The 27,036-nt window shown below is 37.8% G+C and overlaps 1 protein-coding gene across 9 annotated transcripts in view; it reads right to left on the bottom strand.

Annotated features, from left to right (window-relative positions):
- The window catches only part of LRP1B (LDL receptor related protein 1B), a 2,140,503-nt gene that overhangs the window by 742,544 nt on the left and 1,370,923 nt on the right, over window positions 1-27,036 (bottom strand). For all 9 annotated transcript variants that reach the window (XR_007920674.2, XM_051849575.2, XM_051849574.2 and 6 more), the window contains 2 exons: window positions 23,435-23,599; window positions 22,929-23,173 (listed from right to left, as the gene is read on the bottom strand). Coding sequence is in view for 8 of the 9 variants with exons in the window: in XM_051849575.2 (XP_051705535.2) it covers window positions 22,929-23,173; window positions 23,435-23,599 (410 nt within the window). In the remaining variant the exon portion in view is untranslated. The remainder of the gene's footprint in view (window positions 1-22,928; window positions 23,174-23,434; window positions 23,600-27,036) is intronic.

Here is a 27,036-nt window from a genome sequence, read left to right as displayed (position 1 = left end):
AGCAATGGGGAGAACAATTTTTAGTTTTTTACCTAAAGGAGAGAGTATACTCACAAATGGAGTGTGTGTGTGTGTGTGTGTGTGAGAGAGAGAGAGAGAGAGAGAATGAGAGAGAGAATGAGAGAGACATAAAGAAAGGAATTCTGTTTATGAGATAGATGTCAGATTTCTGTAACTCATCCTTTTTTCTCTTTTTAAGGATGGACTAGTTTATTGCTGATGATGGATACTCTGGCTCATTGACCAATAAGGAAAGGAAACAACATAAACTGATATGACATTCAGCCTATCCATTCTTCAGGTCCACCATAGTGAACGTGAAGGAAAGAGTAGGGTCTGTCCTTCTCCTTTTCCAATCAATGTCCAACAACACAAGCCTACACAGGGAGACACATCTGACTCCCATCCAGTCAACAGAGAGTCCACAGGCTTTCGAAATCATCACTTTTCAACAACCATCCCTTCTGTGGGTGCCCTTATCCTAGTCCACTGAGTAGTCTTTCTTCACGCCTCAGACCCCCAACTAGGGACAGGATCGTTCCTGCCTTCCTCTCCTCTGTTATTCATGGTTGCTCTAGGCAATGGCAAAGCGCTTTGATTCTTAATTTAAAAAAAAAGTAAAGATTTATTTATATGGGGACTGGTACTGTGGCATAGTGCATAAGGCTTCCGCCTGCAGTGCCAGCATCCCATATAGGCACCAGTTCAAGTCCTAGCTGCTCCATTCCCCATCCAGCTCTTGCTATGGCCTGGGAAAGCAGTAGATGTCCCTTGGGCCCCTGCACCCTTGTTGGAGACCAGGAAGAAGCTCTTGGCTCCTGGCTTCAGATCAGCACAGCTTCAGCCATTTCAGCCAATTGGGGAGTAAACCAACAAATGGAATAACTCTCTTTCTCTTTTCCTCTCCTTCTTGCTCTGTATAACTCTGACTTTCAAATAAATAAATCTTTAAAAATTTATTTATTAAAAACAGAGCAACAGAGAGATAAGGGGAGAGGGAGATAAAGTGATAGATTCTTCATCCGTTGGTTCACTCCTCAAATGGCTTCAATACCCATGGCTAGGCCAAGCCAAAGCCAAAGGAAGGAGTTCCTCTGGGTCTTCCATGTGGGTGAAGTGGCCCAAGAATTTGTGCCATCTTCCGGTGCTTTCCCAAGTACATTAGCAGGAATGCTGGATTGAAAGTGGAGCAGCCAGGACTCAAACTAGTGCCCAGATGGGATGCTGACTGCCAGAGGCTAATGGTAGCTTAACCTGGTACTCCACTACGCCAGCTCCCAGGCCTCTTCTCTCGCTCTTTGCCAAGTAAAGGCCCAGCTCCTGGTCTGTCTGCGGAGCAAGACGAGGTGACGGCTTCTTGTCTGTATCTGAAAAAGGAAAAGATCAGGGAAGTAGACATCTCCTCTTAGGGGGATTCTACTGAGCTTATGGAAAGGATGGACAAAGGATGGGCAATTTTGTCATCAGTGGTCACTCCAGGGTCCATACTCATCTCCAGCAGGTGACTACAGCATCTCCTGGCGTCTATCACTGTCAGGATGGTAGTTGTCTTGGAATATCTTCTCCAGCTCCTCCAGCTGGTATGAGTGATACAGGGTTCTAGTCTTTTTCTAAACTTGGCAGATCACTTCTGGAGCCGCTTCTTCAAGTCTGTGTTTGGTTCTTCTGGGCTCACGTGCTAAGGAATTTGGCAGGCCCGACCCATAGTTATTTGTGGCTCTGGCTGAGTCAGTGACACCTGGAGGCCAGCTCCATGGCAGTGAGCTGAGTCTGCATACCAGGGGCTTGAGCACAGGACATTTTCCCTGTCATCCCCTCTCTGACTGCTGAGGCTGGGGTCTCATTTTGGGTACAGTTCTTTCTTTGAGGAGAACCCTGGAGTTAGGCACTTGGCATCCTCTCCAGCTTCAGCTCCAATCTGTGCCCCAGAGGCCTCTGATGTCTTCTCCCCAGAGATGGTGCAGTTCCTCACTCAGGGCATCCTGAACATGGGGTATTAACCAAGCTGTGGTTCCTTCTCCTTCAACCAATACCAGGGGCTTGCTGGTACATCCCTGGCAAAGAATCACATGATGCCAGGAAAGTACCAACAAGCCCCTGGCTATTGGATCATCTATGGGTTCCCTGACTCAGACTCTCACTTCTGCAGCTGGTCTGTGCTGCAAAGGAGCCATCTAATGAGGTCTAGTGGGCAAGCAGGTGTGCCCAGCCCACATGGCCCTGGGGAACCACAGTCGGAGCCTTTTCCCCTCATCACCGTCTCCAGGTCGAGGATAACCAGGGGGTCCAGGGCAGGGCATGGGACATTGGCAGGGATCTCTGCAGTCAGCTTCCTTAGATAGATTGCAATAAATGTGGAAGTGAACAATTCATGCAACTGCAAATACTTGAGATTCACCTCCACGATCCTGAAACATCCTTTTGAGAGTACATGTATTTGGAGGTAGGAGCTTTAACTAATCATATAAAAAACAAATTGCACATAACTGCAATTGAATATATTAATAGGCATAAATGAAATTCTTCATCTTTGTGTTTCATAAATGATATGTAGCCCCCTAAGGAGCAATATCACTAATAGCATCAAAATCTAGATTTTTTTTTAAATGAGATCATCCCATTTTTTATATAAATGTTGTCGAGTTTAATTTTCTACAGAAATGTTTTCCTGATGTAATTGGAGGCACTTAAATAATTTCAGTGTTAAAGCTATTCTGTGAGAAACAACCTGTGATTTCTCTATATTGTTACAATATAATGGAAAAATCATAAAAAATATTAAAGTTTCCCAAAATGGAATAATATTTTCCCACAACATGCTAGAAACTATGCTAAATGTTTTATAAGCATTGTTCCATTTATTCCTCTTAGTGGCCACTTTTGTTTATGAAAACAAATTGACCTCATTTTGCAGAAAAGAAAACTTAATTTTGGAAAGGTAAAATGATTTACACAACTACCAAGAGGGGAACAAAGATTCAGATTTCAGAGTATGCACTGTAACCATGACAGTATGCAGTCTCTCCAAGCAAAGTAATTCATTTAGATCCATTCAGTTATTTGTTGAGCAATTCATGGTTGCCTTCCAGAAAACGTGATGGGGGAGTATGCATATAGCCTTAAAGTATAATTTCTATACATATATTTAATCTAATTGTTATTATTGTAGAGAAACCTCTCAATGCCTCATTCATTCTCTGTTGCTGGATTTTGATCTGTTTTCCTGAAGAATACTGCCACATTAATGTTATCTGGAACAGTTTGTGCATTCGCCATAAGCTATGATTTTCAAGCTCAAAATAAAACAGGGTATTTGAGTCAGTTGTCTTTGTTGGTAAAATAACAAGTTCCTTGCAAAATAGTTCTATTTTTATCAAATATTTAAGTTCCTTTTGACTGAGTTCTTTTCAGGGAAGGAAAGTGTCTTCAAAAAGGACAACAGAAGAGTTTGCAACACTTTATATTTAAAGTGATATCACATACTTGAGTTACTTGAAGAAATGATTCCAATCAGAACAACTAAAGAAATATAAAAGAAAATGCAAATCCCAGGATTGTGGAAGTTTGCTGGATTCGTATGAAAACAGCCTCACTGATGGTTAAATCAGTGAGGCAGTCAAGATTATGAAAACACCCTTGGGCTGAGGGACGACACAGAATTGCAAGGCTCCTTCATGGTACACCACAAGCATTCTAAAGAAGGAAGTTAGACTTCTTTCATGTTTGCAACAACTCTGCTGACCAGCTAGGGCAGGGGAGTCTGGTGTTGATGTGAAAAACAAAGTAATCATGAGAATTACGTCTGTGTGTCTTTCTTTCTATGACTATCTATTTAGCTTCCTTCATTTCATTTACTTAAGACTTATACAATATTTAGTATTTGCCAGCTCTTTTATAAGAACTTTAAAGAAACTAGTGTAGTTCATCTTTGTCACAATTCATATTCTAGATCTAAAAGCTAATGTTGAGGGGCCGGTACTGTGGTGTAGTGGGTAAAGCTGCCGCCCGTAGTGCTGCCATCCCATATGCTGGTTGGAGTCCTAGCTACTCTGCTTCCAATCCAGCTCTGTGCTATGGCCTGGGAAGGCAGCAGAAGATGGCTCAAGTTCTTGTGCCCCTGCACCCATTTGGGAGACCAGGAGGAAGCTCCTGGCTCCTGGCTTCAGATCAGCACAGTTCCAGCCATTGCAGCCATCTGGGGAGTGAACCAGAGGATGGAAGACCTCTCTCTCTCTCTCTGCCTCCCTCTCTTTCTCTCTGTAACTCTGCCTTTCAAATAAATAAATAAACTTTAAAAACAAAAGCAAAACAAACAAAAAAGCTAATGTTGAGAAAGGTCATGCCATCAGAATGCGACAAAGTTAAAATTTGAACTCAAGCTTTTTGGCTCTAAAATCGTCCTCATTATTTCTAAGCTGATTGCTAGATGGTTTCATTTTTTTTTAATTGCTTATGTGACTTAACATTATAAAATTATTATTTAATGATTTATATATTTTCAGTAAAAATATTTGAAACTTTTACTAATATCAAATCTCAGACATATTACAAAAATTCACAGAAATTGCTATTTCACTAATTATTGCTAAACTTCTTCCAGATTGCCAAATCCAATGAATACATTTGTATCGTTCCTTTCTTTCTTTTAAAAGATTTATTTGGAAGACAGAGCACAGAGACAGGGAAGGGAGGGGTTAGAGAGGGAGATCTTCCATCCAGTGATTCACTTCCCGAACAGCCACAAGAGCTAGGACTGGGCCTAGCCATATGACTGCTTTCACATTATAATAGCAGTTGAGTAACTGTAACAGAACCCATATTACCCACAAAGTCTAAAATACTAACTGTGTGGCCCTTAATCAAATCAATTTGCTGACCTCTCCCCATGGTTTTTATGCCACACTAGGGTGAGGCAATTATACAAACCAGAACACTGAAACCATAGTTAATCTTCTTTCTCTCTTTAGCCTCCAATCCACAAACCTTTGCCACTATTTTTTATTGGCTTTGCCTTTATGTATAACTATAATAGGCTCTCCACTCTTAAGACCATCTCCAAGAATTAATCAGCAGCCATCTCCTAATCTAAAGCAGTAGCTTCCCATAATGGTGAATTTCATGTGTCAGCTTCACAGAGTTAGGGGATGTCCAAAGAGTTGGTAAGATGTTATTTCTGGGTGTGTATTTCTGGACATGATTAGCATTTTAATTAGTAGCCCCTGTGAGGAAAAACCTGCCCTCACCAATGTAGGCGGGCATGACACAATCCACTTAGGACTCAACAGAACAAAAAAGTAGAGGGAAGGCAAATGTGTTTCCTGTTTGAGGTAGAATATCCATCTCCCCCTACCTCCATCACTGACATTCCAGATTCCTGAGCTTGTGAAATTCTGAATTGGGATTTTATACCATTGATCCCCTTCCACTCCTGGTTCTCAGGCCTTTGGACTCAGGTTGAACACACCAAAGGCCTCCCTGGATCTCCTGATGGCCTACAACAGATTGCACTACTTTTTAGCCTCCGCAATCCTGTGAGCACATTCATGTGATATTCTGCAACCCCCCACCCCCCACTCTTCCTCGACTGGTTTGGTTCTCTGGAAACCCCCGACTAATAAACTTCTTTACCAGTCTCCTACTTCCAATCCTGACTCTCTCCAATCTATCATTTGCAAATCTGCTCTTTACATTCCCTTGACAAAAATGTTTTTTTCTGTTTTCCTTAGTGCAGTGGTTCTTAAAGTCTTTAGGGTTTCCTGGGAATTTAATAAAGATCCAAAAGCTCAAGCCTCACTTCAAACCTACTAAATCAGAAACCCCAGAGAACATCCATTCCTCTGTATGTTAATGAATGCTCCAAGTAAATCTGATACACACTCAAATTTGAGGTAGGTGGGACCAGTTAGTCTAAAGGACGAAAATCCTTATTCCTTTGTAAATGACCATTTAAGTCCCACCCTGATATGATCCCTGCCAAAATAATGGTTACCATTTATTCCAACTTGTAGTCACTTCAACCTTCGAATGCAGAAATAAGACCCTACACATTCAACAGTTTGCATCATATTGCATAGATATTTAATGATAGAGGAAGAATTATGTTGGACTTATACCAAGGTATTTGTTTTTAAGAACACATCCTACTACCTTGGTGACATACATTGACATTCAAAATCTGTCCGTAATAATAATCATTTTATTTATCCTAATTGTTAACTTATTCTGTTTCTGTTTTAAAGACTCCAATCTCCAAGAAGGTAAGAAACTCTGTCCAATAGGAATACATCAATAAAACCTAACTCTTTACTGCCACCTGGTGATAATTCCAAGGAGAATGTCAATATATAGTACAAGAATTCAATGTCTTCTTTCTGTGGAGTGTAGTGGTTAAGGCAAAAGCTCTGGCTTCAGATGTCCTGGGTTCAGATAATAAGGCAATCTTCCCCTGGGTACTGGATCAGAAACAAGTGACTTAGCATTTTTCAAGGTAACTCATAAAACTAGGTTGCTGATAGTCTTCTCAATGAAATTGAAATGAGGATTAACAAGTGTTGGCTAATATTGTAATTATTATTATTATAAAGGATTTATCTCAACTCTATAATTGACATAAATGACATTTTGTTCTTCAAACACTTTATAATCTAGTTGAATAGATAAGACAGCGTTAAGAAATTATTAAATAACTATACAAGCTCTAAATGCTGAGTGATTATGGTTTTAATCATGAAAGTGGAGGAAGTGAAATATAAGTTGTTATAAAATTTATAAATTTACAATTGTTTTAAGGCTTTGAAGTGAGAAGCTCTCTTGGGAGGATTGTTCCCACACATCTTAGTGTAGATTGAGACTAATATCTCTAAAGTATTAATAAGCACATGATATAGGGACCGGCGATGTAGTGCAGTGGGTTAAAGCCCCAGCCTGCAGCGCCAGCATCCCATATGGGTGCCAGTTCAAGTCCTGGCTGCTCCACTTCCAACAAAGCTCTCTGCTATGGCCTGGGAAAGCAGTAGAAGATGGCCCAAGTCCTTGGGCCCCTGTACCCATGAGGGAGACCCGGAAGAAGCTCCTGGCTCCTGGCTTTGAATCAGCTTAGCTCTGGCCATTTTGGCCATTTCGGTAGTGAACCAATAGATGGAAGACAACTCTCTCTCTCTCTCTGGCTCTACCTCTCTATGTAACTCTTTCAATTAAATAAAATAAATCTTTTTAAAAAACACATGATATAAATGCATACTTTATTATTACAAAGTCATGATCAAAATGATTTTTATTTCATGCTTATCGTGCAAGTCTAGATATCATTATCCAGACAAAAACTAACATATGGTTCAAAAATTGCTTTTAGAAGGTTTTCTTGATGTTATTGCTATTGTTTTAATATAAAAATCTTATTCAGTTGATTATTGCATTTTATCAGTAAAATATATTTAGACTAAATGGCTTTCAAATCTGAATTAATAATTTTCACTTTCCAGATAAATAAATAATTTTGGTGTTTTTTCTCATAATAGGAGTAAATAATATATCTAAATAATCTTTCTATACTAAAAAAAAATTAATACCAGGTAGATGTAGTTATCAATTGCGTGCCAAATTTGACAATTTTCCCCGGGTACACAAAAAAGATCATTTAGGATAAAGTATATAGTTACTAGTTCAGTTGATTCAATAGAGTGAATATACATATTCTATATAAAGATTATGTATATAATCTTCTAAAAATATAAAATGGATAAAATGGCACCATCCTAAGAAGTGTGAAACTATACTACAATATGTATTAAATTATGCTTTCAAAATTTATCAATATTTCACAATCAAATTTTAGCTGTCACAGTAAAACTACTACTTTGCGTCCTTCCTCTTTTACTTTGGACTTTCTTGATTTTTAAAATGTTTTTGGTAAAGAAGATGTCATGCCTGAAACTACACACCTGATTTTTAATTTCTTTCTCCTCAATCTCATCTTTATTTTAATTTAATAAAAGCGGTGACTGTTATGTAAATCCAATCACAGGACTGTTTTGATTGGAGTAGTGCATGGTCACGTCCACCCTCATTGCCAGCAACACCATATTCGTAGGTGCTAACCTGAATTCAGGGCTTCTCTGGAGACAAAACTAGTAAATGGGGGTGCTGAGCATTAAGTTAGGAGCTCCAACTTCAGCTTTGCTACAACCATAACACCTCTAGATGAAATCTAATTTCCACATATTGCATGTCTCTCTTTAAAGCCTGTGGTGGATTTAATTCATTAACATCAGATATTGAAATGGGAACAATGGCCATATTTGGGTTGTTGTTATTTTCCTGTGGGTCTGTTTCTCTCTTCTACTATAAACTCCTGATAGAACTGGAACTACACCATATATATTTGGGTGTATGTGCATGTGCATACATGTATGTATATACACACTTTATAGATATTTAATATTTCTTCTCGTCTTACAAATAACATAAGAAAGACTGTAACCCAGTTTTCATTAGGATTTAGTGATGCTATTGCTATTTGGAAAGTGCTAGGTGCTTGTTTATAGCAACAACAAAAAGAAATTATACTTTGCTAAAACCCAACAAAAATTAAATACGAAAAAGTTTATACATAAATGCACTAAAACTATTCATGATGGGCTAACATCAAACTAAATGCCCAACAATACATAAGCACCAGAGAACATTTTTGATAGCTGCATGTATTATGAAAATAGTTTTCATAGTTTTTAAAAATGAGAATTATAGGGCATCCATGGAAACAGGGAAAATTCTAATGCTAAATGTAAAAAAAATGAAGATATAAGGTTAAGTAATGCAGTGTGATCTTTAATTTAAAGAGATACGAAAACTTTTTAATTTAGAAAGGAATGCAGCAGGGTCTTTGGAGCTAGCCATGTTCATCGAAACCTTGGAGCTGCCTTTGATGAGATTTCTCACTCAGAGGTGGATTATTTAACTTGCCTGAGACTTGGTTTTGTCATATAGTGTAGGAGAAACTGTTTTGTTAAATGGTTAAGAAAAGGGGGAAAAAAAAGTGGTACACAGCATTTCATAAATACGTAGTAATATATTTGCTTGCTGTTTTATCAGTATTTCTGTTCAAGTAGCTTGCTATGCCCTGAATGTTTCTGTCATCCTAAAATTAATATATTGAAGACAAATCCCAAAATGCAAAAATAATATTAATGAATAGACTCTTTCTGAGGTGATTAGTTCCTGAGAGTGGACCACATGAATGTGGTCACTGCCCTTATATGAGACGCACGGTGGCTCATTGGCTCCTTTCGCCATTCAAGCACGAGCAAGAAGATTCTGCCTTTGTGGAACAGGTCCTCACCAAACATCATGATCTGCCAGCACCTTGACCTTGGCCTTGCAGTGCCCGAAAGTATAAGAAGCAAAGGTTATTTTTTTTTAATAAGCCACCCAGCTACAGTATTTTGTTATAGCAACCAGAATGGACTAAGTCACAACTAAAAGAAAACATTGAAATGTTTGTTGCCTTAGAACTTGGGAAAATGAAAGCATATTAATTCCTTCTCTGTGATTGTCTGCATTTTGTAACTTATCTACAATGAGAAAATATTGCTTTATAATTTCAAATAAATCTTAAATAATTCCCTTTTCCAAAAAGTGCAACTTCAGCTTTGCACGCACACTAATTATGCCATGTACTACACCTATGAGTACCTATGAGTTGCTAGATGACAAGGTGCGTGTGGAGAGAGCTTAAATTTGACAGTGCGATCTTCTGACTCATGCTTCATTTGCATTCTCTTGAGGACCACCTTGCTCTTCTATAGAGCTGTGGTTAGTATTCTTATTGGCATTTTCTTTAAGCAAACTTGTATGACAGAAAAGTATGATGTTAAGGTCATTATGAATTATTCAGATGTGGAAAATGTATTTTAAAATGTCCCACAAAAAGTAATATAACCTATATTTTAACCACATAAAATCATATAACTGTAGTAGCTATTTGTTTTTTAATTTAATTTACTTATGTATAAAATACAAAACACTAATTATGTGTGAGATATTATTCTAGAAAACTTTCTCATATTGACTCATGTTTAATATGTTTCCATTATATGGTAAAATGTTTACTAAATCCTATGTTGTAGATACAATAATTATCTCCAGTTTACAGATGATAAAACAGGAAGAGCCAAGTTTAAACAACTTGCCAATAAAGATCAGTATTATATGAATAGCTAAGAAACATATGTCTGAATAAAAGTATACTAACAATGAAGGGGACATCATGCAATTAATAAATTATATTCAGGATTTGAGTTCTGGCTCTGAGTAATGACTCTCTCATTACTATACCAAGATTCCCTGAATACTACATTTTTTTTCAAAGTTAGGTTTCCAACATTCAATATTTCTCCTTTATACTATCTGTATGTTTATGCTTTGGTTTGATTCTCCCTAATCCCTTCTTATAATGTTGAGAACCCAATAGATCTGTAATAGGCTTTATAAAATTCTGCTAAAATGTCCAATGACCAAACAGGAAATTTGTGCACAAGCTAACACTTTTGAGAAAAAAAAAACTGTTTTGTTAAAACTCTTATTAATTTCTTATGGGGAAGAGCAGTTAATTTCAAAACATGTTTTTAACCTTTACTTGTTTAACTTGTGAAAGAGATATTTCAATTTTATAGTAGTGAATACTGAAGTACAGTATTGGTATTTTAAAAAACATTGCTAAAAATACTTTTTTCTTGAACCTTACATTATTATTTATCAGAAAAGAAGGGCTAGTGTGATTATACTTGTGTTAATGCTAAGTTTTTGCCACTGTTTTCATTTTAATTTTGTCCTTGATATTAAAATAGCTGCTATGTTCCTGTATCATTTTCCCTAGAAGTGGATGTGTTACTTCACTGAAGCAGATAAACAGGACAGATAATGATAACTCTACGTTCAGTGATCCTTATAATCAAGGAAAGTAACATGTTCTCTGATGGCTTTCAAAATTGGAAACTAACAGAATTTCATTTAGAAAATAGCAAGTTCTCTTTATAGGTGACATTCTCTAGATCTATATAGAGACTAGAATATCTACCCTGAATCCTGGGAAAATATGTCAAAATGCGATTCACAAAATGAAAACTTTTCTATTTTATTCATAGTGAAGAAATCACATATAAATCATTTTTTGAGCTAAGTAAAATGTCTAGAACAGCATACCACAACCAAGCAAGATACCATGATTGTCTCACTTCTTTTCCAATAAAATGAAAAACTTCAGGAAACCTTGAAATTCTCATGGTCCTCTCTACTCTATGATTTGCTGAGGATCATGCCAATGTGAGCCAATCAGACGGCACAGTTAATAAACCAAACACACTGACCCTACTCTGAGGGAGATGCATATGTAGAATTCAGTTCACTTAAGTACTCTAAACACAGGGGCCATCATTGTGGTGTAGCTGGTTAAGCTGCAGCTTGCAAAGCTGGCATCTCATAGCTGAGTGCCAGTTCATGCCCGGGCTGCTCTGCTTCTGATCCAGCCTCCTGTGAATGTACCTGGGAAGGCAGTAGATGATAGCACAAAGTGCTCAGGTTTCTATCACTCATACGAGAGACCTGGCTAGAATTTCTGGATCCTGAGTTTGGCCTGACCTATTTGATGCTCTGCCTTTCAAATAAACAAACACATCTCTTAAAAATCACTGTAAACACAAAGTTTGCAGCTCCTACAAAATATCAAACAATCTGACAGAGAAAAATGTAAGTAATGTAAATGTTTTTGTCCTTGTAAAAATGAAAACCAATCACCTCTTGTAAATGCTTGTCAGCTGTGGTCTTATGATATGACTACTTACTCCTCCGTACTGAAGAAAGGTATTAGAGAAGAGTGTTATTTCATTGTTCTAGTGGTGTATAACTGATCAGAATCACGATGCTTTGCTTTATTTAAATTCAATTAATTCAATATTTTTAAAGAGTATTCATTTGCCACAAAAATAAATAGGGAACATGTTGTATTGTCTACAAGCTTTGTAGTTTATAGTATATGGTGAGCCAAGGGTAGCAGGAGAAAAAAATTAAACTAATTGCTGACATAGTCTAGAGGAATTCCAAAAACTCCTAAGAAGCAAAGAAGGATAAGTTACATAAGACAATCAAAACTGAGAGATTAAGAGTATCTGGGAAGATAATTAGATTTAATCAGACTGTCAGAGACAGGCACAAAAATTATTACTTATGAGAAAATTTTGGTAGAAAAAAAATATGAAGACCAAATATTGAAGAAAGACAAAAGATTGCCATGGGATTTTTGCAGCCACAGAAGTCATTGTTTTAGTCAAATCTAGGAAAAGATAATATAACATTAATTTAAAGTGAGGCTTTGGGAGATTCTAAGATGGCAGAATAAGGAAAGGGTGTAATGCTTTAAAGCAGGGGAAAAAGATGAAGGAAGTACATTCTCAGGGAAGAGCTGGAAAAAAACTGCAGTGGAAATTTCCCGCAGTGGAAATTCTACGGAAGTATGATGACATTGATCAGTGTGGAAGGTGCAGACGCACAGCAGTAAGCACAGACACAACACATAATCCCAGCCGCTGAGTGCTGGAAGAATCGGCAGCTTTGGAGAGTGAGGTGAGATCAGACTGCAGCAGCCCATGCCGCTGGTGATATAGCTGGAAGGAGAGCCTGATGGACTATACTGTCTTTGTGTCTGGCCTGGAGCCCTAAGGGGAACAAAGTACCTGCCAATGAAGTGAAAAAAAGGGGCGCATTTCTCTCACCCCATCGTCCCATAAGAACACTCAGAAACCAAACTCAAGAAAGGGCTCCATTTTGGACATAAGTAACAGGTGCAGCAGCTCTTTAGTGTGCACCCAGCAATTCCGGGATATGACACCACCTTGACAGCAATAGCAGCACAGCAGTTCAGGTGCATATGCCGGGTGATGGGTGGGGAGAAAGAGCAATTCTGACATGAGTCCCAGCTACGGATGCTCTTTTGCATACTCATTAACCAGTAAGGAGTCAGTGTCCTTGTGAAACACGTAGGGGCTGCGGCTGGCAGTTCTTGTACACATGTGTGATACAGGGATTTTACCAGAGGGAAAAAAAGCCACGTTCCCCACTGACTTTGAGTCTGGCTAGGAGGATTGACAGGGGATGGCCACCCATGTAGTATTGTGAGGTACCCCTAGCCTCTCAACATATCACAGGCTCCAGAGCACATATCAAAATTTATGCATCCAGCAAAATCAATGTTAAGAAAGAAGTTTTTAGCGATTGGTGCCTATATTAAAACAATTGGAAAGGTACCAAATAAATGAGCTAACAAAGCATCTCAAGGACCTAGCAAAACAACAACAAGCCAAACCAAAAATTAGTATGAGGAAAGACATAATTAAAAATAAATAAATAAATAAATAAACAAACAAAATTAAAACCAAAGATACAAAAGATCAGTGGAATGAACAGCTGAGCTGGTTTTTTTGCAAAAAAAAACAATAAACAAAATTGATACACCACTGGACAGATGAAAAATAAGAAAATAAGTAAATAAAGAGGAAGAAGACACCAATGAATAAAATCTGAGATACCACAGAAATAAAAAAAAAATCACCAGGAATTGCTACAAAGAGTTAAATGTCAACAAATTGGAAAATTTAGGAGAAATACATAGATTTCTTGACACATATAATCTACAAAAATTGAGTCAAGAAGACACAGAAATCTTAAGCACACCTATAACCAAGATGGAGTTTGAATCAGCAATTGAGAAACTCTCAACAAAGAAAAGCCCAGGACAGATGCTTTCACTGCTGAATTCTACCAGACATTTAAAGAACTAAATCCAATTCTTCTCAAGCTATTCAAACAACTGAAAGAGAGGGGATCCTCCAAAACTCCTATGACGCTAGCATCATTTTAATTCCTAAACCAGAAAAAGGTACAACAGAGAAAGAGAACTATAGATCAATATCCCTGATGAACACAGATGCAAAAATCCTCAAAAAACATAAGCTAATCGAATCCAACAACACATCAGAAAGAGCATTCGCCCAGACTAAGTAGGATTTATCCCTGGTATGCAGGGATGGTTAAACATTTGCAAACCAATCAATGTGATACCTAACATTAACTACCTGAAGAATAAAAACCATACGGGAATTTCAATAGATGCAGAAAAAACATTTAATAAAATAGAACATCCTTTCATTATGGCAACGTTAAGCAAATTGGGTATAGATAGAACATTCCATAACACAATCAAGACAATTTATGATAAAACCACAGCCAGCATTTATTGAATGGAGAACAGCTGGAAGCATTGCTACTAAGATCTGGAACCAGACAGGATGCCCAGTTTCATAATTGCTATGCAATATAGTGCTGGGAGTTTTAGCCAGAGCTATTGAGAATGAAAAAGAAATCAAATGGATATAAAAAAAAAAAAAGGAACAAGTCAAATAATCCCTGTTTGCACATGACACAATACTATATAAAAGATTCCACTGAGACTATTGGAACTTAGAAAAGGCTGGTAAATTGGCAGGATATAAAATTAACGCATATAGGTTATTGGCTTTTGTATACAATTAAAATGGCATGGCTACAAAGAAACTTCTAAGATCAATTCCATTCACTATAGCTACCAAAAAATAAATACATTTGAATAAATTTGACAAAGGAAGTCAAAGATCTCAATTATGAGAATTCAAAAACATTAAAGAAAGAAACAAAAGAAGACACAAAAAAATGGAGAAATCTTCCATGTTCATGGATTGGAAGAACTGATATAATCAAAATTTTCTTACTACAGACAACAATTTATAGATTCAGTCAAATCCCAAACAAAATACCAATGATGTTTATTCTCACTTGCAGAAAAGAATAATGCTAAAATTCATATGGAAATAAAAGAGACCCTGAATAGCTAAAGCAATCTTATACCAAAAAAAAAAAAAAAAAAAAAAAAGTGGAGGTATCATTAATACCAGACTTCAAGGCATACTACAGGGCAGTTATACTAAAAAAAAAAAAAAAAAAAAAAAAATCCTGGTACTGGCAGGAAAATAAATCTGTAACTCAATCCAGCTACTACAACAAACTAATATTTTTATTTATATATTTATTTTTTTTGCCAGGCAAAGTTAGATAGTGAGAGAGAGAGAGAGTTATAGACAGTAAGAGAGAGACAGAGAGAAAGGTCTTCCTTCTGTTGGTTCACTCCCCTAATGGCCGCTAAGGCTGGCGCTGTGCAGATCTGAAGCCAGGAGCCGGGTAATTCCTCCTGGTCTCCCATGCGGGTGCAGGGACCCAAGCACTGGACCATCCTCTGCTGCCCTCCCAGGCCACAGCAGAGAACTGGACTGGAAGAGGAGCAACCGGGACTAGTACCCGGTGCCCCAACCAGTACTAGAACCCAGGGTGCCAGCACCACAGGTAGAGGATTAGCCAAGTGAGCAATGGCACTGGTGAACCAACTAATATTTGACAAAGGAGCTAAAACCAATCCCAGGAGCAAGGATAGTCTCTTCAACAAATGGTGCTGGGAAAACTGGATTTCCACATGCATAAATATGAAATAAGACCCTTATTTTACACCTTATACAAAAAATCCATTCTAAATGGATTAAAGACAAATCTGTGACCCAATACCATCAAATTATTAGAGAACATTGGAGAAACCCTGCAAGACATTGGCACAGGCAAACAGTTCTTGGAAAAGACCCCAGAGGCATAGGCAATCAAAGCCAATGTTAAGAAATGGGATTACATCAAATTGAGATGCTTCTGCACTGCAAAAGTAATACTTGAAAAGTGAAGAGGCAACCAATAGAATGAGAGAAATTATGTGCAAATTATGAAACTGATAAGGGATTAATAACCAGAATATATAAAGAGACCAAGAAATTCCACAACAAAACAACCAAGTGAAGAAATGGGCAAAAGACCTAAACAGACATGTTTCTTTTTTTTTTATTTTTTTTATAAGATTTTTATTTATTTATTTGACAGGTAGAATTACAGACAGTGAGAGAGAAAGAGAGAAAAGTCTTCTTTCTGTTGGTTCATTACCCAAATGGCCACTATGACCGGAGCTGCGCCAATCCGAAGCCAGGAGCCAGGTACTTCTTCCTGGTCTCCCATGCGGGCGCAGGGGCCCAAGGACTTGGGTCATCCTCCACTGCCCTCCTGGGCCACACCAGAGAGCTGGACTGGAAGAGGAGCAACCAGACCTAGAACTGGCACCCATATGGGATGCTGGTGCTGCAGGCAGAGGATAATCCAAATGGCCAATAGACACAAGCGAAAATGCTGAGGTTCACTAGCCCTCAGGGAAATGCAAATCAAAACCACATGAGGTTTCACCTCACCCCGGTTAGAATGTCCTCCATAGAGAAATAAACAAACAACAAATGCTGGCGAAAATGTGGGAGAAAAGGTACCCTAATCCACTGTTGGTGGGAATGTAAATTGGTAAACCACTATGGAACACAGAGGGAGATACCTCTGAAATCTGAATATAGACTAACCATATGACACAGCCCTCCCACTACTGGGAATTTATCCAAGGGAAATGAAATCAGCATATGAAAGAGTTATCTGCACCCTCATGTTTATTGCAGCTCAACTCACAATAGTGAAGATATGGAATCAACCTAAATGCCCAACAACTGAAGATTAAAGAAATTGTGAGATATGTACACTATGGAATACTACACAATGGTAAAAAAAATTAAATCCAGTCATTTGCAACAAAATGGATGAATCTGGAAAACATCATACTTAGTGAAATAAGTCAATCCCAAAGGGACAAATATCATATGTTCTCCCTTCCCTGGGATACCTAATAGAGCAGCTTAAAGGCAATATGTAGAAGTGAAATTGACACTTCGAGAAGCAATGACTTGAATAGCCCTTTTCTTGACGGTTGAGGAACAGTTTTCTTTTTTTTTACATACTATTTATGGAATCCTTTATTTAACACAGAGTTAAACATATGTTTATAAAGTCAATTGAAAATAGATCTCAGTAAAAAATAAGAGTGGCAATAGAGAGGGAGGAGAAAGAGAGGTGGGCGTATGGGAGGGAGTGCAACCACACTGGGAAGAATTATGATGTCCCCAAAGTTGTAATGATGAAGTGTCTGATTGTCTGTCACTATAAAGCTGTATAGTTCTGCATACATTCCTATGGACTTACTTCTAAGGGTAAAGTTTAAAAACTGGCCATGGAACCCCAAATCCCCTTAATTTGGGTAATAAAACACCATTTTAAGTGTTAAAGTGATCATATAAATGGGATTAAGTGTATGGTAATAATAACAGACTTCAAAAGGCATGAAAGCTCCAACATAGGAAGCAGGCCACACAGTGGACTCATAGAATGACAATCAGTATAATTAGTACTCTGACCTCAGTATTCAGCACTTAAGGCATTCTGGTCTGGCTAAAAGGCTCACAAGAGCATTTCAGGCATGGAAAGCAAAGCCACTGTGGCAAAAAATGTCCTATATGAAGGACCTCAATGAGTGAGACCCCAGTAGAAAGAAGTGGTCATCAAAGAAGGAGGTACTTTTCTTTGAAGGGAGGAGAGGACTTCCACTTTGCTTATGGCCTTGTGTACATACTGATGGAGTTTGTGGATTCAAAAGGCTTCCATAGCCTAGGCAGCTCATGTCAAGAGCCTCAGGTGATCACTGATATCATACATGAGAGTGTTAATTGTTAAATTAACAACAGGAGTCACTGTATACTAATCCATGCAGAACCTCTGTCTTCAAAGAGTTGCATTATAAGAGTTAATAGTAAAACTGGTTCTCAAAGATTTATTTTGTTTTAGTGTATTAAGTAGAGGATATTCTTATGGCTCATAAGTTTTAGTAATGTCCAAGTGTCCAACTTCATTGCTTGTTTTCTTAGCTGCTTCCTTAATTAATGATAAAATTCATTCTCGTTGACTTACTTTCCTTTAATGTTTTAAGTGGAGGATAGTCTTATGTCTCATAAGTTATAGTTATGTCTAAGTGCTCACAAAAGATGTATCATTCTTGGGTGCTTCTTTAAAGTCATTTAAGTTTCTTTAAAAAAAGAAGTGAAATCAATTTTGAGATGCAACGACTTTGAACAGCCTTTGTCTCGACTGTTGAGGAACTTTTTTTTTTTTTTCGTACAAATTGTTGAACTCTTGAAGCAACACTTTGACAGTAGGGACTCCATTTTGGAGCACCTGAGTCTCCATCTTGAGAAAACATCTCTCTACTGTGAGACTCTGATCTGAAACTATGATCTAAAACACTCAGACAACAGCAGTCCACTACATCATACTTGGCAAAGCATCGAAACTCCCTAGCATGATCACTCAAGCTTGGAAGCAGATAGGCTGTACCTGCGTTAATGATAAAAATGCAATTTGTTTATGTCCTACATATGATTTAAGCCAATACCTGGATTAATGTCAAGATTATAATTGAAATTATTAAGATTGAAACTAGTATTGATAAGATTATAAGTGATATTAGTTTCATATAGGTTTTAGGTCAGCTTGACCCCAGTAACTTTGTATTTCCCCCAGTCCTAGCAACCATATATTCCCCTCCCAATTTTGTGGGTTTTGCTTTTAAAAACCCTGTTGCTTTGGACTTTGGGGTCAAGAGTTCTTTAGGGCATGAGCCCACTCTTGGCTGCTGGCAATAAAGGACCGTCAAATTTTATCAGTGTGTGGTGCTCCTTTGTTCGCACTTGCTCAGGTACAACACTCTACTTACTATAGAGTTGGTCTTCTGTGTATAAAGTTTATCGAAAACATATCTTAGTAGAGAATGGGACTGGGAAGGGGAGAGGGAGGAGGAAGAGGGATGGAAGTGAGGCTAAGAGGGCAGGTATGGTGGGAAAAATCACTATATGCCTAAAGTATACTTATGACATGCATGAACTTTGTATTCCTTAAATAAAAGATTACTTTTGGAAAAAATAAATAAATGTGTAGACTAATGGAATAGAACAGAAATCAATCTGCATATCTATACCAACTTATTTTTGACAACAGAACTAGAATCAATACCTGGATCAAGGACATTCTCTTTAAAAAATAGTGCTGGAAAAACTGAATCTGCTTGCAGAAGCATGAAATAAAACCCCTAACTTACACCATAAGAATTCACTCAAAATGGATCAAGGACCTGAATCCATGACCCAATACTATCAAATTACTAGAGAACTTTGGGGAAACTCTGCAAGGCATTAGCATAGGCAATACTTCTTGGAAAACATCCCAGAAGCACAGGCAATATAAGCCAAAACTCACAAATGGGATTACATCTAGCTGAGAAGCTTCTGAACTGCAATAGAAACACTCCACAAAGTGAGGCAGCAACTAACAGAATGGGAGAAAATATTTGCAAACTATTAAACCAATAAAGGATGAACATCCAGAATCTACAAAGAGATCAAGAAATAACAACAAAACAAACAATCCAGTTAAGACATGGGCAAATGACTTGAATTGGTATTTTTCAAAAGAGGAAATTCAAATGGCCAACAGACACATGAAAAAATGCTCTGGAAAAAATAGCTTCAGGCAAATGCAAATCAAAACCACAATGAGGTTTCACCTCCCCAGTTAGAATGGCTCTCAAACAGAAATAAAAATAATAATAAATGCTGGTGAGGATGTGGGGAAAAAGGAACCATAACTCACTGATGGTGGAAATGCAAACTGATGCAGCCACAGTGGACGACAGTACAGAGATACTTCAGGAAACTGAAAATAGACCTACCATATGATCCAGCCATCCCACTCCTAGAAATTTACACAAACAAAATAAAATCATCACACAAAAGAGTTATCTATACTACCATGTTCATTGCAGCTCAATTCATAATACCTAAAATATGGAGTCAACCCAGATGTCCATCAGCTAGATAAATAAATTATGGCATATATACACTATGGCATACTATTCAGTGGTTTAAAAAATGAAATCCTGTCATTTGCAACAAAATGGATGCAACTGGAAACCATTATACTTGCTGAAATAAACCAGTACCGAAAAGACAAATATATGCTTTCCCTGATCTCTGGTACCTAACAGAGTACCTAAAATGTAATGTATATGAGTGAAATTGACAATTCAAGATTTGAAGGTTTTTTTTTTTTACAACCCTTGTCTCTACTGTAGAGGAACAGTGTATTTTTCTTCATACTATTTGTTGAACTTTTTTCTTAGTGTAGGGTTAATCTTATGAGTATAAAGTAGCTGAAAATAGATCTTTGTAAAAATTGAACGGGAATGGGAGACTAAGGAGGAAGAAGAGTGGGAGTGTGGGTGGGAGGGAGAATAGGTTGGGAAGTATCACTATGTTCCCAAATCTGAATATATGAAATCATGAAATTTATATACTTAAATAAGATAAAAAGTAAGGCTTTGGTATGGGTGTTGTGGCACAGTAAGAGAAGATACCTCTTGGGAAAACTATCCCATATTAGAGTACTGGTGTAAGTCCCAGCTCCTCTGCTCCCAATCCAGCTTCTTGCTAATGAATCCTATGACACAACAGATGAAGACTAAAGTGGTCGAAACCCTGTCAGCCAGATGAAGTTCCAAAGTTCCTGGCTTTAGTCCAGCCCAACCTCAACTATTGTATTTGGGGAGTGAACTAGCTGATAGTGGATTCTCTCCCTCTGATGCAAATGAATAAATATTTTAAAAATGAAGTAATGTACAAAGTGTGGAATAAAGTTTAAAGTGGAGATCAGAAATGAGTTTGAAGATCTACATAATCTCTATTGAAAGGAGAAAATGTATATTCAGCAGGATAGAACTTGTCATCTAAGAATTATGCATCCAAAACAAGGATGTGCTAAATAAAGGAACATTATGTGAATTACAACTAGATTTGTAGGTTATAGCACATATAATGAGGAAGCAGTATAAAAGAATGAACTGATGTTACACAGGACAGTTAAGAGTATCCCAGGAACAAGTAGAGAGTGGGACTTGGGCTAAGAATATGAGGCAAGAATTCAGTGGAAAAAAATGAAATCCCAAAACCAACATGCGATTACTATTGAGCCAAAATGAGGAATAAGGTGGTACTCCAAAAATTTCAAAGAAATTGAATTAAAAATTATTTGTTTTCTTTATTTAACATTTATTTTTTATTTACTTGAAAGATAGAGGTAGAGAGAGAGAGAGAGGGAGAGAGAGAAATCCTCCATTCACTGTTTAACTCCCTAAATGGCTGCAAAAACTGAGACTGGGCCAGACCAAAGCCAGGAGCCCAGAGCTGCTTCTAGGCAACCCATATGCGTGCAGGGACCCAAGCACTTGGGCCATCTTCTGCTACTTTCCCAGGTGCATAAACAGGGAGATGGATTGAAAGTGGAATAGAAGGGACTTGAACTGGCACTCATATGTCTGCCTTTGTTGCAGACAGAGGCTTAACCTGTTATGCTACAATTCCGGCCCCTTATTTGTTCTGTTGGAAAAGTCTTGAAATCCATGCATACCATGTTCATTTATCTATTTCCTTAACAGGGAACAAAGAAGGGGAGGAAGAAAGAAGCAGAGTGAGAGCAAGCATTTCCAGTAACTTGTACAAATGCCAGAACAGTTGGCATATCAATGCTGGGAGCCAGGAACTCAATGCAGGTCTCCCACATAGATGGCAGGAACCCAATTTCTCAGGCCATCACTGCTGCCTCACAAGATCTATGTCAGCAGAAACTGCTATCATTCAGCGAAGAATTCTACTCAGGTACTCTAATATAGGCCCATGTATTCTATCTATCTATCTATCTATCTATCTATTTATTTATTTTGTTTGACAGGCAGAGTTACACAGTGAGAGAGAGAGTCAGAGAGAAAGGTCTTCCTTCCATTGGTTCACCCCCCAAATGGCTGCTATGGCCGGTGTGCTGAGCCAATCTGAAGCCAGGAGCCAGGTGCTTCTCCTGGTCTCCCATGGGGTGCAGGGCCCAAGCACTTGGGCCATCCTCCGCTGCCCTCCTGGGCCACAGCAGGGAGCTGGCCTGGAAGAGGAGCAACTGGGACAGAATCCGGCACCCCAACCGGGACTAGAATCCGGGGTTTCGGCACTGCAGGTGGAGGATTAGCCAAGTGAGCTGCGGCGCCAGCCTCTTTTTATTTTTTAAGATTTATTTTATTTACTTGAGTGTCATAGTTATATGGAAAGACACAAAGCCCCATCTTCCACCCACTGCTTCACTCTTGAAATGGCTATGATAGCGCAGATGGAAGCCAGGAGGCTGGAACTCCATCTGGGTCTCCTATGTGGTTGGGCAGGGTCCTAAGTACTTGTGGAACAGGGGAATTCAATCCAGCACTCATACAGGCAACTGCTTTTCCTGCTGCGCTGCAATGTCAGGCCCAGGACTCAGGAATCTCAACTGGTGTCTTAACCACTAGGCTCAATATCTGCCCCAATACAGAATTTTTAAAATTTGATTTAATGTATTTATTTAAAAGGCAGAATCGCAGAAAGAAACATGAAACAGGGAGAGAGAAGTCCTCCATCCTCTGGCCCACCCCACAAAGGGCCACAATAGCCAGGCAACCCTTTCCTCCCAATATGCTCTACAGTGACTATTTCGGCAATGGGAGGTGTTTTGGGGGTTCTCTTCTAAATCACTGATCACAATAAGGTAATATATGCCAAATCTAAAGATCTTATACAACTCCCCACAATATCTTTTGTCCATGTAATAACAGTGACTAAAAATTACAGAGCTTAATATAAAATCCTCAATCTCTACATTTTCCTTATGTATTTCTATTTGAAGAAAATAAAACAGAGAAGGAAAAAATCATACACACACACTCACATATATATCAATAACTTATGAAGCTATTTTACAGTTTAAATATTCTATGAGTCAGAGGAAAACACTTTCTGGATAGTTAATTAGTAACAAGCACTCACCCTGTGGCTGGCGGCTTGGATGGTATATCTGAAGGTCAAATGGCTGTGCGCTGGTTTTCTGAATCACACTGACATTTTGTCCCGTCCACTTATTTGCTTTGGACAATGTGTTGGTCCTCCAGTCTGTCCAGTAAACCTCACTCCCATATAGAGACACAGCAAAGGGATGGGAAAGGTATTCATGACCACGAATGATTTCTATCATATTTGTCCCATCATAGAGGGCTGAGTAAATAGCATCTGACCTATGGAATAGTAAAAAAAAGTAGTTTCAGTAGTTTATCACAGCCGATTCAAACAGTCCAGAGATACAATCAGATAACTAGGATACATGGCAGAGAAAAACTTTATAGATATTTTTATGGGTCAGTGACTGGATTGAAGAAAATAATAAAAAAATCCATCTATTTCAATATGCATGGTATCTGCGTGATAGGAAAATTTTCAGTGTGGTACATATTGTCTGTGGAAAGTAAAATAAAATACAGAAAAGAGAGCTTTTAAACCTGGCATCTGTCCAAACTATCCTCTTTTCAAAGTGGTCCACCGTGAGTCCATTAGGCCACGCTCCAGTTTTCATGTCTTTGTAGATAGTTTTTCTCCCAGCACCACTCATAGAGGCAGATTCGATTCGAGGAAAATTGGCATCCCAGTCTGTCCAGAAAAGAATTCTGAAGAAAAGGAAATCTTGTTACTCTTTCACTTCCTCATTTGACACATTTTTAACAATGCATTATCACACTTACATAAGGCCTGCAGTCCAGGTGAAGAGACAATAAATTAATTAATACATGTCTACAGTTTGGGAAATATTGAAGCAATAACTTACAGTGAAAGAGAATGGTGAGTGACTGATCTCCTCAGAGATGCTAGTCAGGGATAAGCACTTGAAGGATGAGGAAAGCAATGCAAACAGTATGACAAGCAAAGTAAACAGCCTATGTGGGCTATTTGAGGAACAGAAAGGAGGATATTTATCAAAAATGTGATGTCTAAGGACCAGAGGGGAAAAAGTTGAGAGTATCCTTAGGAGCCTTTCAAGGAAAAGGAATCATTTTTAATTTTATTCCAAAAAATGGAAGTTCACAGGCTTTTGAAGTTCATGAATCAGGGAGAAACATGACACATGTCATGGATGTGTAAGTACAGGTGTGATCATGGTGGCTGTAATACAGAGAGCATATGATCATGAGACAAAGTAGGAGCACTTCAGGGAGAACAGGAAGCTATGCTAGAGGTGTGGAATGGATTAGAGAACCCGAAGAAAGGGAAGCAAATGGATTCAAGGTATGGTTTGGAGGTAGAATTGATGGACTGCATGTAAAGATTGAGAATTGTTGGTAACTGTCAGTTTGTTTCAGCAAACTCAGGTTGTGGGTGGAAGAGGGTATACAAGGATTCCATTAAGATAAAAGGGAAAAAATGAGAAAGAACGGATTTCAAGAGCTGGAAATTGACCACAATCAAAAGGACAGAGTAGCAGTTTGCTCTGTTTACCTATCAGTTCTGGTAATATTTTAGAATAAAGGTCCTATTAGCAGTAAAAACATTGTTTTTTCATTTTAATTGTATACAATTTGAAGCTTTCATTATTTTACATGGTTTTTGAGCATAGGACGCTTGAAAAATGCCTTGGAAAATAAAACAGCCTTCTTGAACAAAACTCAAAGTTCAAGTGATCCTTTTTCAAAAATAATCTATGCCTGTTTAAACAATGTGAGATGATGTGGACTGAATATTCATCATTACTTCAATTTTTGAAAAGTATATAGTATCATATAGGGCATAGAAATTATGAATATGAAATGATTAGAGGATAATTCAGCACGTATGTCATAAATTTAGCAAGTACAATGCTGAAAGGCTATGATAGAGAGGGAAGGAAGGTAAAGAGTAAAACTTCTTGTAGAAATTAAAGCTCTAGACATTCAATGAAAGCCAGTGAATAATTGTGTTCATATTGATAGTGGTAATGTATATTCTTTTCTGTAAAATAAAACTGCAATCAAGGGTAGGATGTGTCACCTACTCCAGCTTACTTCATCTTAGACTCCACATTTTTCCCATCTGATAAGTGAAAACTATAATAGTAAATGCTTGTTGGGGCACTAGGTGAGATCATGGATGTGAACTACTTAGCACACAGGATGAGCAGCACAGAGACAAGATTTGCATTGGTATATGTGTCTCACTATAAATTTAATTTTAGTTTCACGTATCTCATTGACATCAGGGTGCTATTTGCCCCTTAAATTTATCATAAAAATGAGATTTAACATAAAAGGAACACCAACATAGCATTAATCAAATGTATGGTGATATTTCAACAAAAAGATTAGGTGTGGGGATCTTCAAGTTTGAAGAAGGTAAGAAAAAATAATCCCTGAAAACAAACAGTGAATATGGGAGTCAGAGGTGGTCTGTGGGTGCTTGTCAATAAGCCATGACCACCAGATTTAGATATAGCTGTGCGTCATGCTCCGCAGTGAGGACAAAAAGACCTCAGGAGCATCATCTTTGGACTGTTTAACAAAAGGGGAACTGGTTTCTCTTTCATAACTCTTTACCCAGGTAAACCTTATATGACTTGTGGCAAGTCCAATTCATATATCAGCAGCCCTGCAATACTATATTCTCTTCAGGTTGACTGTAAATGGGTACTGTGGTCTCTTAAATATATTTCCAGTGGAGGATGGGGGATAGGACTTGGAACACTTGGCAACATTCTGAAATAACTTATCTCTTTATTTCTTTACAAACCATAGCAGCATTTATATGTTTCTCGACTACAGTGCTTTTGTAGTACCAACTCTTCATCACTTTAAGTGGACAATTTCCAGGACTTTTTACAAAATAAAATGCTCTAGAATTAATTATCTTAAAAATGTCCACTTTGCCTTAAGACAGTTCAGAATTAATTTTAAATGTTTATTTCAGGGACCATTGTTTTAGAAAATTCTAGGCACTCTTTTATGTGCTTTAAAATTTGGTATCTTAACAGAATCATGTTTCCCTCTTTGTTCTGGTATGGCTACAATTTATTAGCTTTTCAATGAACCCATTACATCCTCAAGCATACAAAGACTGATTGTCACTTGTCATAGGATGTATGGCAATGTTCAGCTACAACTGCTTTTAAAAAAGAAGTTATAGTCTATGAATTCTGTACCCACATTCACAGGTTAGTCTGTATCTGGATTCAATTGGATCAATGGCCCATGAACAAATTATATCATTATAAGCATGAAAGGGCCACTATCATCTATTAGGTCAAACTGTAGAAGGTGAAAATACATGATCTTTGCAAAAAAAAAACACAATTACTTATAAATAATCTTTACATCCTCTAAAACCAACAATGCCTTTATTGGCTTTAGAATATCACCCCAATAAATAAAAGTTTATTTAGATAACTTACTAATGTTTACAATGACCATTTCTGATTTTACCAAGCAACTGTTAGAGCAGAGACTAGTTATTACAACCATGAAACTAAATACCAGTAATGGCACAGGAAAATTCCATGCAGTCGCACAAGAATGAAGACAATGAAAGTTCAAGAGCTAATGTGAGTACCCTATAGATTCTGAACTCCCTGGTGCTTGTACCTCCCTAATAATAAGCTCAATGTTTAAAGTGAATTCATGTATTCATTCAGGTCACCTTAGCAATAAGTGCATTACCTTAAAATGGAATGAAAGAGAAATAGCTCCTCCCTAAGACTCCCAATTTACCACCTTGGAATAACTTGTCACTTGTGAGACTGGGTCAAACCCAGAACTAAAGGCAAGTGGCAAGATAGCAAATAGATGTTGTAATGTAAAATGGAGGATGGTAGATTCAATGCTAGGGAAGCAAAGTGGTCAATTAAAAACAATTCTTATTTGACATATATAAAAAGGTCACAAAGACTTTGATTGCTGTAGGAACCTCACATGAAGTAAATGTGTTTTATAGGCTAATTTTATGGTCTTTTCTTTTTCCTCAGCCACACTGAGAGAGTAAAGTGGCTAGTTGCAAACCTTTTTTTCATTTGACATTGTAAACACTGTTTATTGTATTGCCCATTAGCTGTCCCTTACTGTATGTTGTGCCCTTTCTCAAGTAT

Source organism: Oryctolagus cuniculus, chromosome 3 (genome assembly GCF_964237555.1).
Source record: "Oryctolagus cuniculus chromosome 3, mOryCun1.1, whole genome shotgun sequence".
NCBI classification, from domain to species: Eukaryota; Metazoa; Chordata; class Mammalia; order Lagomorpha; family Leporidae; genus Oryctolagus; species Oryctolagus cuniculus.
Note: the sequence above shows the minus strand (reverse complement) of the source record. Positions and strands in the feature narration are given on the sequence as shown.